This window comes from Orcinus orca, chromosome 7, assembly GCF_937001465.1.
Source record: "Orcinus orca chromosome 7, mOrcOrc1.1, whole genome shotgun sequence".
Lineage (NCBI taxonomy): Eukaryota > Metazoa > Chordata > Mammalia > Artiodactyla > Delphinidae > Orcinus > Orcinus orca.
The window spans coordinates 94034247-94054918 of NC_064565.1; the positions used below are offsets into that span (position 1 = coordinate 94034247).

General features: G+C 34.5%; 1 protein-coding gene across 11 annotated transcripts in view; it reads right to left on the minus strand.

Moving 5' to 3' along the window:
* Window positions 1–20672, minus strand: part of KANSL1L (KAT8 regulatory NSL complex subunit 1 like) — a 146771-nt gene that overhangs the window by 91112 nt on the left and 34987 nt on the right. For all 11 annotated transcript variants that reach the window (XM_004262935.4, XM_049712103.1, XM_033428296.2 and 8 more), the window contains one exon: window positions 10498–10639. In XM_004262935.4, the coding sequence (XP_004262983.1) occupies window positions 10498–10639 (142 nt within the window). The remainder of the gene's footprint in view (window positions 1–10497; window positions 10640–20672) is intronic.

Genomic DNA, 20672 nt, shown 5'->3' on the forward strand with positions numbered 1-20672 from the left:
CAGGACATCTCAACATGAACATCTGACAGAACTTGCAAATCAATGTGCGAGAAAGTTAGCTTATTTTTGTCAAATTCCCTATAAAATAAGCACTTTTTGTCCTTTCCTGGAAAACAGCAGTTCAATAATTAAGAGGGGGAGATCACGGTGATGTTTACACAACTATATATTTGTCAAAATTCAGCAAATTGTACAGTTAAAAAGGTGTACTCTGAAAACAAGATAAAAGATAAATCCATAATTAAACACATGTTAGTTTAAAAAATGTAGAAAATCAAATAAACAAGAAAAATTTTAAGTTACCAGCTAGAAAGGACAGAGTACTTACATAGGAAAAACAATTATATTGATAGTAAACTGCTCATCATTATAAAGAAAACAATGAAATACTATCTTTAAAGGCCTAAGGGAAAATAACTATCAAATCAGAATTCTCTATCAACCTAAAATATCATTGAAGAGTGAGGGTAGTATAAAAGTATTTTGAGACATACAAATACAAAGAGAGTTTAAATGTTCAGAGATTAATATCAAAAAGTACTAACGAATTTACTTCAGCAAGAAGCAAACCAAGAGAGAAAAGACAAAGTAGCAGATACTGCATACTCTTCCAGTACCCATTTTCCTCTTCTTTTCAAGACTCCAACCCTACCGCAGTTTTAGCTACGCATACAACTTCTCAGTGAAAGACAGTATTACTCAGCTTTCACTCCTACACATGGAGAGTACTCATGCTATACTCATGTGGCTAAGTTTGGGCTAATGGAGTGTGAAACAAAGTAGTGCAACTTCCAAGTCACATCCAACTTAAAGACAAACTATACCACACTTCTCTTCGCACTTCCCGAGAGCACAAATGAGAAGACTACAACCCTGTCCAACAGTGCAGTCAACATACCTGAGAGTATGTCAAAGAAGCAAGACAGAAGGAACCTGAGTCCCTGAATGACCCTGTTCAACCAAGTTGCTCTACCAGCATGTACTCACTCTTTATTTTTGAAGCATTATGTATCTTTATAAAGCCATTATATGTGTGAGTTACGTTGTTACAGAAGCTTACTCTGTAACCTAATTTTATATACAGAATACAAAAAAACAGTGAGCATATTTTTAATGAAATCTGTTAGAAATGTAATTAATTACTGACTGTAAAATAAGTAACTAGATTGAAGCAGATATATATAATGCATAGTTAAATAGCATTAAGATCCATATCTTAAGAAAAAAAGCATATAAAAGTACTGAGTACTTTTAGTCATTGTTAGAATTATTTGCTCTTAAGGAAGTATGTTACAAACTAGGAGTAATGACAAAGAATAAGACTATAATGTATAGCTTTCAGAAGAGCAGAGAGAGAAGAAACGAGTAAAGCAAGTTCCATCAATCCAACGAAAGACAAGTGAAAAACAAAACACAAAGAGAGGAAAATAAAAGAAAATGAAAATTAAAACTACTCAGAGTGGATTTTAAAAACCTAGCTAGGGCTTCCCTGGTGGCGCAGTGGTTGAGAGTCTGCCTGCCAATGCAGGGGAAACGGGTTCATGCCCCGGTCCGGGAGGATCCCACATACCATGGAGTGGCTAGGCCTATGAGCCATGGTCACTGAGCCTGTGTGTCTGGAGCCTGTGCTCCACAAAGGGAGAGGCCACAAGAGTGAGAGGCCTGCGTACCGCAAAAAAAAAAAAAAAAAAAAAACACCTAGCTAAATGTACCTTATAAAACAAACACCTGGAAGAAAAAAAAAATTGTATCTACCAAATAGCATTAGTATTTCAAAGTGTAAGAAGCAAAAACTGACAGAATTACTAGGAGAAACTGAAAAATTCAAAATGATGACAAATATTAATAAATATATATCAAATATATATATTAGAATTGAAAGATCTAGATATATGAAGATATAGCAGATGTATACAACAAAGTCAACCAGTTTAATAGAGAATTCTATAATCAACAAATAAAGAATATACATTATTTCTACCACACATTGAGCACTTACAAAATTTGATTAGTAGTTTGTCATGAAGAATGAAATCCATACAAGGTAATCAGTTCACAGATTACAATGAACTTAAATGACAAAATACCAAAAAAAAAAAAAAAAAAAGATTCATGAGTTCAGGAACATAAAGATGTATTATTAAATAACTCAGGTTAAAAAGGTAATCACATTGGAAATTAAAACATATTAAAAACAGAACAATGAGAGAATTAAATACATGCTATGCACTCAAAGTAATACTTAAATATGAGCTGAAAATAAGAGTTATAAGGCCAACTAAAAGACACAGAGTGGCTGAATGGATACAAAAAGAAGACCTGTATATATGCTGTCTAAAAGACACTCACTTCAGATCTAAAGACACACACATACTGAAAGTGAGGGCATAGAAAAAATTATTCTATACAACTGGACATCAAAAAAAGCTGGGGTAGGAATACTTATATCAGACAAAGTCGACTTTAAAATAAAGACTGTTACAAGAGACAAAGAAGGACATTACATAATGATCAAGGGATCAATCCAAGAAGAAGATATAACAATTATAAATATATATGCACCCAAAATAGTAGCACTAAATACATAAAGCAAATACTAACAAACATAAAGGGAGACCTCAACAGTAACACAATAATAGCAGGACACTTTAACATCCCACTTATATAAGTGGACGAATCATCAAGACAGAAAATCAATAAGGAAACACTAGCCTTAAATGACATATTAGACCAGAGAAACTTAATATAGATAGATAGATAGATAGATAGATAGATAGACAGACAGAACATTCCATCCAAAAGCAACAGAATACACACTATTTTCAAGTGCACATGGAACATTCTCCAGGATAGATAACATGCTAGGCCACAAAACAAGCCGTGGTAAATTTAACAAAATTGAAATCATACGAAGCATCTTTCCCAACCACAATGCAATAAGACTAGAAATCAATTACAAGAAAAAAACACACAAACACATGGAAGCTAAACAATAGGATACTAAACAACCACTGGATCACTGAAGAAATCAAAGAGGAAATCAAAAAATACCTGGAGACAAATGAAAATAAAAATACAATGATCCAAAATCTAAGGGATGCAGCAAAAGCAGTTCTAAGAGACAAGTTCATAGCTATATAAGCTTACCTAATGAAACAAGAAAAATTTCCAATAAACTACCTAACCTCACACCTGAAAGAGCTAAGAAAAGAATAAAGAAAACCTAAACTTAGTAGAAGGAAAGAAATCACAAAAAGCAGGGCAGACATAAATGAAATATATACAAAAACAAAAATAGAAAAGATCAATGAAACTAAGAGATGGTTATTTGAAAAGATAAAATTGATAAACTGTTAACCATACTCATCAAGAAAAAAAGAGGGCCCAAATCAGGAAAATCAGAAATGAAAAAGGAGAAGTTACAACCAAGAGTACATAAACACAAACAATTGTAAGAGACTACAATAAACAACTATATACAAATATAGTGGACAACCTAGAAGAAATGAAAAAACTTCTTAGAAAGGTACAATCTCCCAAAACTGAACCAGGAAGAAACAGAAAATATGAACAGACCAATAACCAGTAATGATACTGAATCAGTAATTAAAAAGAAAAGAAAAAAGTGCCCAACAAGCAAAAGTCCAAGACCAGATGGCTTTACAGCTGAATTCAACCAAACATTTACAAAAGAGTTAACATCTATTCTTCTCAAACAATTCCAAAAAATTGTAGAGAAAGGAACACTTTTAAACTCTTTCTACAAGGCCAGCATCACCCTGATACCAAAACCAGACAAAGATATCACACAAAAAAGAAAATTACAGGCCAATATCACTAATGAACATAGATACCAAAATCCTCAACAAAATATTAGGAAACCAACTCCAAGGATACATTAAAAGGATCATATACCATGATCAAGTGTGATTTTTCTCAAGATTTTTGCAAGGACTTTCAACATATGCAAATCAATCAATGTGATACACCACAATAACAAATTGAAGAATAAAAACCAAATGTCATCTCAATAGATGCAGAAGAAGCTTTTAACAAAATTCAACATCCATTTATGATACTCTCTAGAAAGTGGGCATAGAGGGAACATACCTGAACATAATAAAGGCCATATATGACAAACCCATCACACTCAGTGGTAAAAAGCTGAAAGCATTTCCTCTAAGATCAGGAGCAAGACAAAGACACCCACTCTTGCCACTTTTATTCAGCATGGTATGGAAGTCCTAGCCATAGCAAGCAGGAAAGAAAAAGAAATAAAAGGAATCCAAACTGGAAAGAAAGCGTAAAACTATCACTGTTTGCAGTTGACATGATACTAAGAAAATCCTATAGATACCATGAAAAAACTACCAGAGCTCATCAATGAATTCAGTAAAGTTGCAGGATACAAAATTAATATACAGAAATCTGTTCCATCTCTATAGACTAACAACAAACTAGCAGAAAAAGAAATCAAGGAAACAATCCCAATTACAATCACATCAAAAAGAATAAAATACCTAGGAATATATTTACCTAAGGAGTTAAAAGAGGTGTACTTGGAAAAGTATAAGATGCTGATGAAAGAAACTGAAGACAATACAAACAGATGGAAAGATATATGGTGTTTATGGATTAGAAGAATTAATATTTTGGGACTTCTCTGGCAGTCCAGTGGTTAAGATTAAGAATCTGCACTCCCACTGCAGGCGACACAGGTTCAATCCCTGGTCAGGGAACTAAGATCCTGCATGCCATGCAGTGCAGCCAAAAAAAAAAAAAAAAAAAAAAGAAAGAAAGAAAAGAAAAGAAGAAGAATTAATATTGTTAAAATGACCATACTATCCAGGACAATCTACAGATTCAATGCAATCCCTATCGAAATACAATACCAAGGGCATTTTTCACAGAACTAGAATGAAAACTTTTAAAATTTGTATGGAAATAAAAAAGACCCCAAATAGCCAAAACAATCTTGAAAAAGAGTAACAGAGCTAGATTAATGACACTCCCTCACTTCACACTATACTACAAAGCTACAGTAATCAAAACAGTATGGTACTAGCACAAAAATAGACACATAGATCAATGGAATAGAATAGAGAGCCCACAAATAAATACATGCAGTTATGGTCAATTAATCTATAAAAAAGGAGGCAAAAATATACGGTGGAGAAAAGACAGGCTCTTTAGTAAGTGGTACTGGGAAAACTAGACAGCTACATGTAAAAGAATGATATTAGAAAATTCTCTAACATCATATACAAAAATAAACTCAAAATGGATTAAAGACTTAAATGTAAGACTGGAAACCATAAAACTCCTAGAAGAAAACATAGGCAAAAAACCCTTTGAAATAAATTGTAGCAATATTTTTTTGGATCTGTCTCCAAAAGCAAAGGAAATAAAAGCAAAAATAAACAAATAGGACCTAATTAAACTTACAGTCTTTTGTACAGCAAAGGAAACCATCAACAAAATGAAAAGACAACCGACTGAATGGGAGAAAATATTTGCAAATGATATGACCAGTAAGGGGTTAATATCCAAAATTTATAAACAGCTCATACAACTCAACAGCAAAAAACCCCAAACAACCCAATCAAAAAATGGGCAGAAGACCTAAAGAGAAAATTTTCCAAAGAAGACTTACATGTGGCCAATAGGCACATGAAGAAATGTTCAACACAGTTAATCATCAGAGAATGTAAATTAAAACCACAATGAGATATCACCTCACACCTGTCTGAATGGCCATCATCAAAAAGAACACAAATAGGGCTTCCCTGGTGGCGCAGTGGTTTAGAGTCTGCTGCCGATGCAAGATATGCGGGTTCGTGCCCCAGTCTGGGAAGATCCCACATGCCGTGGAGCGGCTGGGCCCATAAGCCGTGGCCACTGAGCCTGCACGTCCGGAGCCTGTGCTCCACAGTGGGAGAGGCCACAACAGTGAGAGGCCCGCGTACTGCAAAAAAAAACAAACAAAAAAAAGAACACAAATAATAAATGTTGGCAAGGATGTGGAGAAAAGGGAACCCTCGTACATTTTTGGTGGGAATGTATATGTACGTATTTTTGGTGCAGGCACTGTAGAAAACATTATGAAGGTTTCTCAAAAAACTAAAAATAGAACTACCATATGACCCAGGAATTCCACTCCTGCATATATATCTGAAAAAAAAATTAATGCAAAAAGATACATACACCCCAATGTTCATAGCAGCATTGTTTACAATTGCCAAGAATGGAAGCAAACTAAGTGTCCATCAACAGATGAATGGATAAAGAAGATGTGAGATACACACACACACACATACATACACAAACACACAATGGAATACTACTTATCCATAAAACAGAATAAAATTTTGCCACTTGCAAAAACACGGATGGACTTGGAGGATGTTAGACTAAGTGAAATAAGTCACACAGAGAAAGACAAATACTGTTTGATATCACTTATATGTGCAATCTAAAAAATAAAACAACAAAATTTGATGGTCAATTACACTGAGGCCCAATCTCATTATATTTGGGAACAATTAAATTAAAACAGTAATAATATTTCACTCTTATTACACTGCAAAAGTCAAGAGACCAAAAAATTCAAAAAGTTCACAAGGATGTGGAAAACCAGGAGCTCTCACGCACTGCCAGTGGGAATATTGATTACCCAATCACATAAGTGGTATAGGAAAGCATATACAGCCATGCCTAAGATCAAGTATTTCCACTTTTAGGCATATACCCAAGAAAAGCTCTCCATAGGTTCACCAAAAAACACATGAAAGACAGTCACTGATGTATTGTTTTTACTGGCATAAAGACTGAAACAATGTACATGTCTATTAATAGAAAATAGGAGAAGAGATAAACATCCATTGTATTTATAAAATTCCATTCCATTCGTACAATTAAATGTCATACAGGAAGTATAAATATGTATAAAAATTATGCTGAGCAAAAACAAGCAAGTTGCAAAAGAGTTTGTAGTATAAATATAACTTATATAGAATTTAAAAGCATGAAAAACAAATTTTATTTATAGATACAGATAAATACCTATGGACCAATAAATATTCATAAAAATAGTACCTATCAATATATGTTGGAGTCAGGGAGGAAGAGAAGACAAGATGGCTGAGTAGAACAATCTGAGCTCACCCCTTCTTATGGAAACACCAAAATCACAATTAACTGCTGAACAACCACTGACAAAAAAATGCTGGAACCTATCAAAAAAGATACCCTACACCCAAAGACAAAGAAGAAGGCACAAGGAGACAGTAGGAGGGGAGCAATCATGATAAAATCAAATCCCATACACACCAGGTGGGCTACCCACAAATAGGAAAATAATTATACCACTGAAGTTCTCCCACAGGAGTGAAAGTTCTGAGCCCCACATCTAGCTCCCCAGCCTAGCGGTCTGGCAATGGGAGGAGGATCCCCCAGAGAATCTGGCTTTGAATGCCAGCAGGGTTTGATCATAGAAATGCCACAGGACTGGGGGAAACAGAAACTCTACTCTTGGAGGGTGCACACAGGGCCTCAAGCACACTAGGACCCAGGGGAAAAAAGCAGTGACTTCATAAGAGACTGGGCCAGACTTACCTGCTAGTATTGGAGGGTCTCCTGCAGAGGTGGGGGGCAGCTGTGGCTCACTGCAGTGATAAGGATGCTGGCGGCAGCAGTTTTGGGAGTACTCATTGGCACGAGCCCTTCTGGAGGCCACAATTTTCTCACCAAGACCAGGACCCACCCAACAGCCTGGAACCTCCAGTTCTGGGATGCCTCAGACCAAACAACCAACAGGAGGGGAACACAGCTCCACCCATCAGCAGACAGGATGTTTAAAGTTTTCCTGGGTAAACAGCTGCCCAATAAACACAGCCCCTGACACAGCCCTGCCCACCAGAGGGACAAGACCCAGCTCCACCCACCAGTGGGCAGCTACCAGTCTCTCCCATCAGGAAGCCTACACAAGCTTCTTAGACAGCCTCATCCACCAGGGGGCAGGCAGCAGAAGCAAGAACTACAAACCTGCAGCCTGAAGAATGGAAACCGCAATCACAGAAAGTTACACAAAATGAGACGGCAGAGGATTATGTCTCAGATGAAGGAACAACATAAAACCCCAGAGAAAACAACTGAATGAAGTGGAGATAAGCAACCTTCTGGAAAAAAAGTCCAGAATAATGATAATGAAGACGATCCAGGATCTTGGAAAAAGGATGGAGGCAAAGATCGAGAAGATACAAGAAATGTTTAACAAAGACCTAGAAGAAGTAAAGAACAAACAAACAGAGATGAACAATACAATAAATGACATGAAAAATACACTAGAAGGAATCAATAGCAGAATAACTGAGATGGAAGAGCAGATAAGTGAACTGGAAGACAGAATGGTGGAAATCACAGCTGCAGAACAGAATAAAGAAAAAAAGAGTGAAAAGAAAAGAGGACTTCCCTAACATGGGAAAGGAAAGCGTCACCCAAGTCCAGGAAGCACAGAGAGTCCCAAGGAGGAAAATGCTGATACACATAATAATCAAACTGACAAAAATTAAAGACAAAGAAAAAATATTAAAAGCAACAAGGGAAAAGCAACAAATAACTTACAAGGAAACTCCCATAAGGTTATCAGCTGATTTCTCAGCAGAAACTCTGCAGGCCAGAAGGGAGTAGAATGATATATTTAAAGTGATGAAGGGAAGAACCTACAACCAAGAATACTCTACCCAGCAAGGCTCTCATTCAGATTCAGTGGAGAAATCAAAAACTTTACAGATAAGCAAAAGCTAAGAGAATTCAGCACCACCAGATCAGCTTTGCAACAAATGCTAAAGGAATTTCTTTAAGTGGAAAAGAAAAGGCTGCAACTAGGAACAAGAAAATTACGAATGGAAAAGCTCACTGATAAAGGCAAACATACAGTAAAGGTGGGAAATTACCTGCACACAAATCAAAACCAGCAACTGTAAGAGGAGAGCACAAATGCAGGATATTGGAAATGCATTTGAAATTAAAAGACCAGCAAGTTAAAACAATCTTGTTTATATACAGATTGCTATATCAAAATCTCATGGGAATTGCAAACTGAAAATCTACAATAGATACACTCAGAAAAAAGAAAAACGAATCCAAACACAACACTAAAGTCAGTCATTAAATCACAAGAGAAGAGAAAAAAAGTTGAAGGGAAGGAAAAACACCTACAAAAACAAATCCAAAACAACAAAATGGCAATAAGAACAAACATAAACTTCACGGAACAGCATGGAGGTTTCTTAAAAAACTAAAAATAGAACTACTATATGATCCAGCAATCGCACTCCTGGGCATATATCTGGAGAAAACCATAATCCAAAAGTACACATGCACCCCAGTGTTCATTGCAGCACTGTTTACAATGGTCAAGACATGGAAGCAACCAAAATGTCCACCAACAGAGCAATGGATAAAGATGTGGAACATATATATGATGGAATATTACTCAGCCATTAAAAAGAATGAAATAATGCCATTTGCAGCAACATGGATGGACTTGGAGATTACCCTACTAAGTGAAGTGAGTCAGACAGAGAAAGACAAATATCCTATGATATCGCTTATATGAGGAATCTAAAAAAAAAAAAAAAGATACAAATAAACCTATTTACAAAACAGAAACAGACTTAGAGAGCAAACTTATGGTTACCAGGGGGGAAGGGGGAGGGGGAGGAATAGATTGGGAGTTTGGGAATGACATGTACACACTGCTATATTTAAAATATATAACCAACAAGGACCTACTGTATAGCACAGGGAACTCTACTTAATACTCTATAATAACCTAAACGGGAAATGAATTTGAAAAAGAATAGATACATGTATATATATAACTGAATCACTTTGTTATACACCTGAAACTAACACAGCATTGTTAGTCAACTTTACACCAATATAAAATTAAAATCTTTTAAAATATGTTGGTATCAGTGGCATAGGGAAAGGGAATGGGATCAGGAAGGATTATACAAGTACTTCAATTGTAAGGTAATGCTTTATTATTCTAAAAACAAAACCCAAATTAATAAAAATTTAATATTTGATAAATTTGAGGGTGGGTACACAGGTATCCATTATATTGCTTTCTAGAACATTTTTATGTGTTTATAATTTTTCTTAAAACAACAAAAAACTCTAAAGAGATTCCAATAAGATACACTCAGAATTTCTCACATATGTTAAAATAAATTCCAACAAAGTAGAGGTTTATAAAATATGTTTATCATTTCTATTAACTGAAATCCAATAAAGAAATTCTTAACTGCTCAATATGATAAAATGTTTGTGATAAGTTACAAAAATAGTTTCAACTTACAGAATTAATATATCAGAAATCTTAACATTAACTACATTTTTATAAAGCCTAATAACAATTATTTTGTGTGGAGAGATGAGAAGAAACTAAAACTAACAATATTTTTTTAAATAGAAGAGCACACACGATACCTTGGAGGCACGAATCTGCCTGTGAACATCCGTTAGTTGTTGGATTTTGTATTCTAGCTCTGAAATCTGGGCTTGAAGCCACGTCCAACGGCTGCCAACTCTTGCTCTGTCTACAAGCCACTTCCATTCAGTACTACAGTTACTGTGAACAAGACAAACACAGTTAGTCAAAGCACAAAGACAATCAAGTTTTCACAGAGATTGCTTAATAGCTTCCTTGACTCTTGTCATACAATCCCAAATTACTTTATAAAACATCTAATTATATGAAAGAAGAATGGTATATCAACTTCTCAAAGATTTGATTTCCTTATCTTTCTATCCCACAAACACCTGTTTTTATTCAATATTGTGTACCCAGTAGTAGGATAATCTCCTTGCTGTTTAATACTTTATTAATGGTCAAGGGCTGAAACAGAAGTAGGCCAGCAAAGGAAAAGAAACAAGAATGACAATACTAACACCATGTAAAAACTGTTACATGAGCCTTTTATATGTAAGTAGATGTCAAGTATAAGACAAGTCATTTGAACTGTGCTAGATCTAAATCCATGTAACAAACCATAGAGTACTCAATTTTACTAAATGTAATTTTCATTTGCTAGAACAGGAATCAATTTTTTAATGTCAAAAATTATCAAAAATATGAATGCTCTGCTACATTGCAATAAACATATCAAATATATAAATCCTGAGATGTTTATTAAGATAAACAGCTTGTTAAAAACTTTATTCCTAGGATTCACAGCTCAGAGATGAGAAAGAATTTATATACAGGCTTTCTTTCATGCACATTTGAAAATAAGGGTTGAACCTTAATTAGCTCCTCTATCTTTTGGCAAGGGCACTGCTCTAATCCACAGTTTGTGAGATTACAAATTAATTACCTTAAGAAAATATTTCAACCACTCCAACTAGAAAACAATCAGAGTGAGGGGGGGAGGAGAGGGAGAGAGAGACACACACACACACACACATAGAGAGAGAGAGAGAGAGAGAGACAGAGAGAGAGACAGAGAGAGAGTTTGTGTGTGTGTGGTGTTTGGGATAATTAATTAGGAGCTTCATACTGCCAAGGAAGAAACTGAAGAAGGCCTAACAGAAGAAATTGAAAGTACAACTGAAGGGAAGTAACTACTTAATGGCAAAACACAAACTTCATGAAAAACTTGTCTAAAAATTGCATTTATTGTCAAAACTCATAGAATGCACAACGCTGAAAGTGAACCCTACCTAATGTAAACTATGGACTTTGAGTGATAATGATGTGTCACTGTAGGTTTATAGATTGTTACAAATTCACTACCTTTGTGCAGTATGTTGATAGTGGGGGAAGTAATATCTGTGTAGGGACAGGGGACATATAGGAACTCTGTATTTTCCACTCAATTTTGTTGTAAACCTAAAACTGCTCTAAAAAATAAACTTTATTAATTTTTACACATTTAACCATAATGAAATATCTTTCATATAAACTTTAGCCAAAGAAAACATTTATGCTGAGATCATTTGTCATCAGAGAAACAGAATTATTGTAACTCTACTACACAGAATTTATTCATTATAACAGATTTTATGTCAATGTTCTCAAAAGGCTTTTTTTTTCAGATTCTAATTACCTACAATGTGACTGCAGAGACTGCCATATAAATTAGGACTTCTCTTGGTATTATTATTCAGTTTATAGTTATTATTGTGATTTTGTAAATGTGACACTATTTTAAATCACATTTTCATAACTATGGACAAAATTTAAAATGCCTATTCAAAATACACTATTCACAGTTATAACAATACTAACTGCCAATCATGAAATTAATGAAGAAGGCAAGGACCATATCATGCAGTAGTTGCACAGGTGAGGGCAAAGTGTTGGATTTTATGCAAAAAGGAAGTTATTGGCGAGATAGTAACAAAATTTTTTTTTTCCAAGCACTCTAGCTACTAGGTAAAGAAAGCATTGTAGTGGAACATAAGAGTAAATAAGGAAACCAATTAGGATGCAACTATAATAACCTAAATGTGGTACAGATAATTGTGATCTCTAAATATTTCATGTGCTATCCTACATTTCCCAGCCTTCACTGCACTTAAGTTGGAGCCATGTGACTAGCTCTGACCAACAGGCTGTGAGCAAAAGTGATAAAGTCATTTCTAGTCCATCTGACCAACTTCAAAGCCACTGTGCAGATATTATAACTACAAGATGGAAGAGGATCACAGCTCAAACCACACTGGACTTTACGTAAGCCACAGTAAACCTTTGCTGTGCAAAATTACTGAGATTAGAAGGTTAATGTGTTACTCTAGAGCTTACTGTGACTAAAACAATGAATAAAAGATGAAAATGGCCTGGACTGGAAATGGGGTGGGAGATAAAGAAGAGATGAAGATAAGAGGATGGACTCAAGGTTGATTTTAAAGTAGATAGGACTTGAAGAAGTATGATGTGGAAGTAAGCATGCAGAAATCAAAGATGACCTTAAACATTGTTTCATTAAATTTTGCCCCAGTCAGAAAATTTCCCTATAACATGCCACTTTGCTGGGTTGTCAAACTGATTATTAGCTCATGGAAATAGAGAAAAATAAAAGTTTATGGAGTTAATGTTATTGTACTTCTAGTACAAATACTGATACTGAAACTAAATTTACAAAAATCATTTTTATGTTCATATGTGACATTAAATTATCCTAACATAGAAAAAGTAGTAATATCAGATTTAAGTAAACTAAATAATACTGGGGCTTTGTAATAAGTGAAATGAATTTTCTGTAAAGGATACCTTATTCTACATTTTAACAGGAGTAAAATCTGTTTGCTATGCTTATAAATGGTAACCAATCTTTTCCATCAAAAATGTTCTCTTGCTTGAAAAAATGTCTTTCTAAAAACTAACTATGGTTGTAAACATGTTACAGATAAGTATATGGCTCATTCAAAGGAGATCGACACCTGTTGTACCTCAAACACAAAACGTTTTATGTAAACAATTTATATAACCAATGATGTAATGGCTTATATCTTAGAGTGTAACCAATCAGAACACAGCTGATGCAACAACAAACTAATAAGAATGTGAGGCAAACCCAGAATGTCTAGACTCCTCAGTTAGCATATAAGCCTGGCCTGCCAGGCCACTAAGATTTACTCCCTACATCTCTCTGCAGTGTGTTGAACTGATCAAAGACCAACACATGCCCTGATCTGCACTGGAAATAGGAGCCCCTACTTCTAGTGAAGATCAGGGCAAATACATCCATGAGTGGATACCACCTGGGCAGTGAGACTAGTCAGTCCTCAGAAAGGCAGCACATGCCTTCAATCCTCATCCTTACTTGTTTGCAGTCACAACTTAACTTACTGATGGAAATAAGTACAGGCTGTTTAAACCAAGTGGTTTTCAGTACAATTTCTCTTCGTACTAACTTCTGGTCAACATCATGAATCTACATCACTGTCTTGTTGTTGTTTTGTTTGTTTTGTTCTCTCTACATCACTGTTTTAACCTTGAAGTGTAGTTTGTTCCTCAGAATAAGATAGAACTTTCTAATATTACACCTTAAGTTACCAAAACTTAAAGAAAAACTTGTATAATTTTGCCTTTAATAGAGTTTGTTAGCTTAGTAATAAAAATGAATTAACTATGATTTAAAAAATAAGATCCAACTGTAAAAAATTATAATTCCAAGAAAAATAAGTTTTATCCTGGGGAAAATTACATTAAATTAGGCCAAACTTCTCCACTGGTGTTTGCTCACCTAGGAAGAGCTTAGTCTTCCCTGGAATTTGATTCCTTTAGACCAGGGGATAGCAAATTTTTCTGTAAGGAGGCAGACAGGAAATATTTGTTTTGTGGCCACAGCGTCTCTTTAATAACTACTCAACTCTCCTGTTAAAGCATGAGAGCAGTCATAAATGAATGGGTGTAATGATGTTTCAATAAAACTTTGTCTACAAAAACAGACAATAGGCCAGATTTGGTCCATGGGCCATAGTTTTCCAATTCCTGATGTGGAACATGTTTTCATATGCTTCCCAAGGGATTATGACTTCCTTTAATGAAGTGTCTTTTTAAATCTTTTGCTCATATTTAATTGGCTACCTTCCTGTTCATATAAGACTGTCAGACTGTATGTATTGGAAATACTTATAGCTCCCAATCTGTAGCTGGCCTTTCATTTTCCTAAAGGTGTCTTTTGAGCAGCAAAAGATTCTAATTTTGATGAAGCCCAATTTTTCAAACCTCCCTTTTATAGATAGTTCTTTTTATGTGCTAAGAAATATTTGCTTAACATGAATTCATAGATTTATTCATGTTTCTAAAATATCAAAAAGTTTTAGTGTTTTTACTTTTAGATCTATAATCCAATTCAAGTCAAGCTCTGTGTATTGGTCCAGGTAAGGGTCCAGATTCATTATTTTCTATAGGATATCTAGTTCCTGAACCATTTGTTGAAAAGATTCTATAATCCTTTAATAGAAAAAAAAACCAAAACTATCCTTGAATAGATAAAAGACTATCTATATGAATACTACATGTTGTATATACACTTACATACACACAGAGAGCACTTAGGATATCTGTCTATCATCTATCTACCTACCTATGTCAACACCATGACCCAATACGACACTATTATTGTAGTTTAGAGTAATTCTTAAAATCCAGTAAATTCTTCAACTTTGTTATTTCTCAATATTGTTTTGACAATTCTAAATTTGAGAATCAGCTTGTCAATCTCTTAAAAAAAAGAGCAGCATTTTGATAAGGATTTCATTGCATCCATGGATCTATTGGTTGAGAATTAACACAACACTGAATCTCCTAATCAATGTATAAGGTATTATTTCTCTGTGTATTTATGTACTGGTAATTTCTCTCAGCTATGTTTTATAGAGTTTAAAAAATTTCTCTCTATGTATTTCATGTTTATGGAAGCTAGTATATAGCATTCATAAATTGTTTGGATGATAGTATATAAAAATACAGTTGATTTTTATGTGGTGACCTTATATACTTTGACCTTGTTAAATTCACTTAGGAGTTTTAGTATCTTCCTCATAGCAAAGTCCTTAGGATTTTCTATGTATATTATCATGTCAACTGCAAATAAAGCAGTTTGATTTATTTTTAATCTGGATTCCTTTTATTATTTTTCTTATCTTACTGCACTGGCTATGAATTCCAGTATAACATTAATTATAAGCTGTGTGAATGGACATCCTTACCTTCTTCCTAATCTTACAGAGAAAGCATTCAGTCTTTCATTGTTAAATGTAATGTTAGCTGTATACTTTTTATAAATGTCCTTCATCAGATTGAAGAAGTTTCTGTCTATTCTGGGTTTGTCGTGAATTTTTATCATGAGTAGGTTCGAATTTTGTCAAATAGATTTTTGGTATCTCTGGAAATTATCATATGCTGTTTCTCCTTTTTTCTTTGATTGGTTTTAAATGTTAAAATCAACCTTGCTTTCTGGCATAAACCCCTTTGGTCATGATGCATTTTGTAATATGTTTTGCTAGATTCTGTTTGCTATTTCATTAGGGATATTTTGCATCTACAGTCAAAAGAGATATTGATCTATTTTCCTGTAATGTCTTTATCTGATTTTAAAATCAAGCTAATGCTGACCTCATAAAATGAGTCAAGAAGTGTTCCCTCCTCTATTTTTTGAAGGAGTTTGTATAAGATTGTAATTGTTTACTACTTAAGTTTCAATAAAATTAATCAGTGAAGCCATCTTGGCTTGGAGTTTCCTATAGGGAGTTTTTAATTATTAATTTATCTAATTGACATAAGGTTTTTCAAGTTTTCTATTTCTTCTTCTGTCAGTTTTGGTAATTTGTGTCTTTCAAGCACTTAGTCCATCTAAGTTATTGAACTTACTGGCATGAAATTGCTCATACTATTCCCTGATTATTCTATTAATGCCTATAATATCTACAGTGATGCTTTTCTTCCCTGTTATTGGTAATTTTTTTCCTGATCGATCTAGCTGGATATTTATCAACTTAATCTTTTCAAAGAACCAGCTTTGGTTTCACTGATTTTTCTCTGTTGCTTTTGTGTTTTATATTCATCGATTTCACTTTTTATCAGTTTTTCCTTCTTGCTTTGGATTTAAGTTGCTCATTTTTTGCAGCTTCTTAAGAGGGAGGCTTATGCCATAAACTTTACACCTTCCTTCTTTTCTAATATAAGCATTTATAACCATAAATTTTCATGTAAGCATTGCATCCCACAAAATTTGATATGCTGTATTTTCATTATCATTCCATTAAGAACACTTTATAGATTCTCTTGTGATTTATTCTTTGATCTAAGCATTACTTGGAAATGTAGAGTTTAATTTCCATATATTTTTAGACATAAATATTTGCCACTTCCTACTACTTCTTCTTTCCGTTGTGCAGAACTGAATTTTCACTCAGTATTATTTTCTTTCAGCCTGAAGATCATTTTAAGATTTCTTATAATATAGGTATACTGACAGGAAATTTTCTCACTTTGCTTATTTGGAAATATTATTTTGCTTTTGTTTTTAAAAATAATTTTAGGTTAATTTTTTTTTTCCTTTCAGCTCTTTAAATATATCATTCCACTGTTTTCTAGTTTGCTTACCTTCTGATGATAAGTCAGCAGTCATTTTTTTTCTTTGCTCCCCTATATAAAAATTTTTCTTACTCCTCTTAATGCTTTTAAGATTTTTTTCTGTATCACTAGAACTTGGTGATTTGACTACAATACACCATGGTGTGGTTTTGTTTGTAATCCTGCTTGTGATTTATTGGGATTCTTAGATCTGTAGTTTTATGATTTTTCCTTTTAAGTCCTTGAGCATACTTACTATATTTGAGATATTTTAAAGTCTTTGCCAACTAATCTCATCTCTGTCATTCCTGTCTTTTTCTATTGATGATTTTTCTCCTCCTTTGTATGTCTAGTAGTTTGTGTGTATGTATACATATATGTATGTATGTATGTAAACACACACACATTTATTATGGACACTATGAATATGATATTGTTGAATTTCTGGATTTTATGGTCTTCCTTTAAAGAGTGATAAATTTTGTTTCAATAGGTTATTAAATTACTTAATGTTCAACTTCATTCTTTTCAGATTCCTTCTAAGATTTGTTAGAGCACGTATAGAGTAGCCATTAGTCATCAAGTCAGACTCAGCCTTACTCTTTGAGGTGTGACCAATCTGGGGTCTCTACTGAATACTCTAGATGTTCAACAAAGTCTCTCCACTCTGCTTATTCAGAACTCAAACATCTCTTAACCTTGTATGAGCATTGGAAGTTGTTCAGATTACATTGCCTAATAACTTTTTGTGTGCCCTTATGGAGTTTCACCTACACACACAGAGCTTAGTATTTAACAAAGGTCTCAAGGCGACATGAAGATTTATGATGCTCTTTCTTTGCATACATAGGTCCCTACTCTTTAGTATTCTGATCTAACGATTCCAGCTATCTCATCCTCCCCCAATCTAATCTTTATTTCAATCAAGCAGGACCATTGTGCTCTACTTGGCTTTCCTCTCCCTGCACCAGATATCTGAAAGTGCCTCCAGGCAGAAAACCAGGGCAATCACAGGGCTCACTTCATCTGTTTCTCTTTTCTCAGAAATCACTGAACCTCTGACCTCTGCTGCCATTTTCTGAAAATAATGACTGTTTCATATATTTTTGTCTAGATATTTACAGCCAAAGAGAAAGAACAGCACCAGTGACTCCACTCCATTATGGTTAGAAATCAAAGAACTTTTATATGTGTTTGTGTGTGTGTGTGATATCTCTAAAATGTTTCTATTTTGTTTCAAATATTTCCTATTCAAAATTTCACTGCCTTTAAAAAAAAAACTACAGTTGCAGTTTAAGACCAGAATCTTAACAACAACAACAAAAAAAAAAATTGAAAGTGCTTCATGGATTCCTTTTTTGGGTGTTCCTGGACTATTTCATGAAAGCAGAGTTGTTTATCCATCTTATATCACACATCTATCTACCTTTCAACTGTTCTATAAGAAAAACAGTTAATTTATGTTTGAGCCACTATAGTTTTAAGTCTCTTTTTTACAACTTAGCCTTTATGCTAAATGTTATAGAAATTCTTAGGAACAACAGAGTGGGTTATAAGATAAATCCAAAGCATTTCTATTAACTTAGAGGTAGGACAGAAAGCAGATAGGAAAGAGACATATGTTGGTGATCCTTTCTATACTACACTATACTATATATACTATACTAGCAAAATATGACCATTTAAAAGAGAAACCAAGTGCCTATCAAGACTATAGTTCTAGCAGAAGCAGCTAGAAAAAGTCATAATGTTGTAATGAATTGACTACTACTTGTTGTTTTAAGCCTGATAAATGAATGAATTTAGGCAAGAATTAGTTCATTTACAAGCAGAGAAAAAAAAGAATACAACTCTGCTTAGGAAGGCTCTCTGACTATAGCCTACTTCTAACTTAATGGATAATCCAATAATACAGGGTACCTTGAAGGAATAGAAAAGCCAGTTGCTTCTCTACAGCTAACACAAAAAAATGTATTCCAACAATTTCTCTTAAGAGTTCTAAGCCACATAACGAGAGCCTGCCTAGGAGCAAAAGTCAGATTAACCCCTACCCAAATGTACTGTTTCAGGTGGCCACAAGGTATCAGTTATTAAGTTAAGGGAGAGTTGGATGCTCTGAGGAAAATAACTAGTAAAGTAACTAGTTTGTAGGCTTAGCAATTATGAGCAAGTGAGATCTTTGGTACTGGTATTTTCACATATAGCTGACTGGAGGCAAACAGAATTGAAACGTACATTTTTGAGGCAACTTTATTAGCAAAAAATACCGCAAGTCTAGCATGCTCTACCCAGGGAGCCCAAGTTTGCACTGACAGAACACAGGGTGAGAATCCAGGGCAGCCTCAAATAAGGGTATGTTCTCCAACACCCATTTCCGATTAAGGAATAATTCCTAAAAAAGCAAAGTCAGGGACTATGGAAAACAAAGGACAAAGGAACTTCTCTCAGAAAGCAGAATTAGGATCCTATCAAGACCTTACTCTACTTCCAAAGCAAGAAGTTTTATTAATTATTGTAAGGACCAGGAACTTTCATGTGTATCCCATCCTTCTCTCTTTCCAGTAGGAGTTTTATTGTAGCTTTCCTGTCCCTACTTCAACATACATACAAGAAACAAGGTAAAAGCATTAGAAAAGTTGTCTCTGGGTTTATAGGTTACCGCATATAAGGAACCACATCTGGAACCGAAAGAGAGGACTTTTACTCCACCTGTTGAATGTGGCTTTGAGTCACAATCTTAATATATTGTGCAATTCTGCCTAGAAATCTGGCAAAACCCAATTTGTCATCTAACTAAACTGAGATTTTTTGTATTAGTTTAAAGAATTTATACATTAGATTGGCATATTTGGTCTTGCTCTCCTACCATCTATCACCCCCTTCCCTTCAAAGAAAGGAAGAGAGAAAGAAAAAATGGAGAGGCTGGGGAATATTTATACATTCTATCAATACCACTCCCCCCTTTCTCTTGTATGAAAAGAATTTTGAAAGTTAATAGTCTGTTAAATTGTCTTACCTGTATTTTTAAAATCCTCACATAACATCAAAATTAACAATTAGGGACATACAAATAAAGGAAATAAATGATTTCTAAACTAATCAAAATATATTTGCTAAAAAACAGTGTGAAGTCATGCACATCATCAGTTCAACAAGCACTGTGTGTATGTGTGTGTGTGTGTGTGTGTGTGTGTGTACATGCATGTGTTTATATGTGTGCATGACTCTTTTGTTCAGGAAGCCAGGACATGTTATAGTGCTTCCAAACTATACACTGCATAAAGGCCTGGCTGAAAGGGCAAGCAGGACTAATTCAGCAAGAGTTTTGTACTCCAAGCTCTGCAATTAAAAATCTAAACCTACTCAGAGGAAGGAGCATTTTTTTCTACTGCACACAAAAGGGCTTGGGATAGCCCTGCCAGCCACTATGATGAGCACTGAAAATAAATGAGATAAAAGAGGATTAGACTACCCTTGTTACTCAAAAAGGTGGCTACCACTAACTCAGAATTGAGTGCAGGCATTTCTGCTATAACAGCATATATGCATTCCTAAATAACTCCATGTTCTGTAAAAT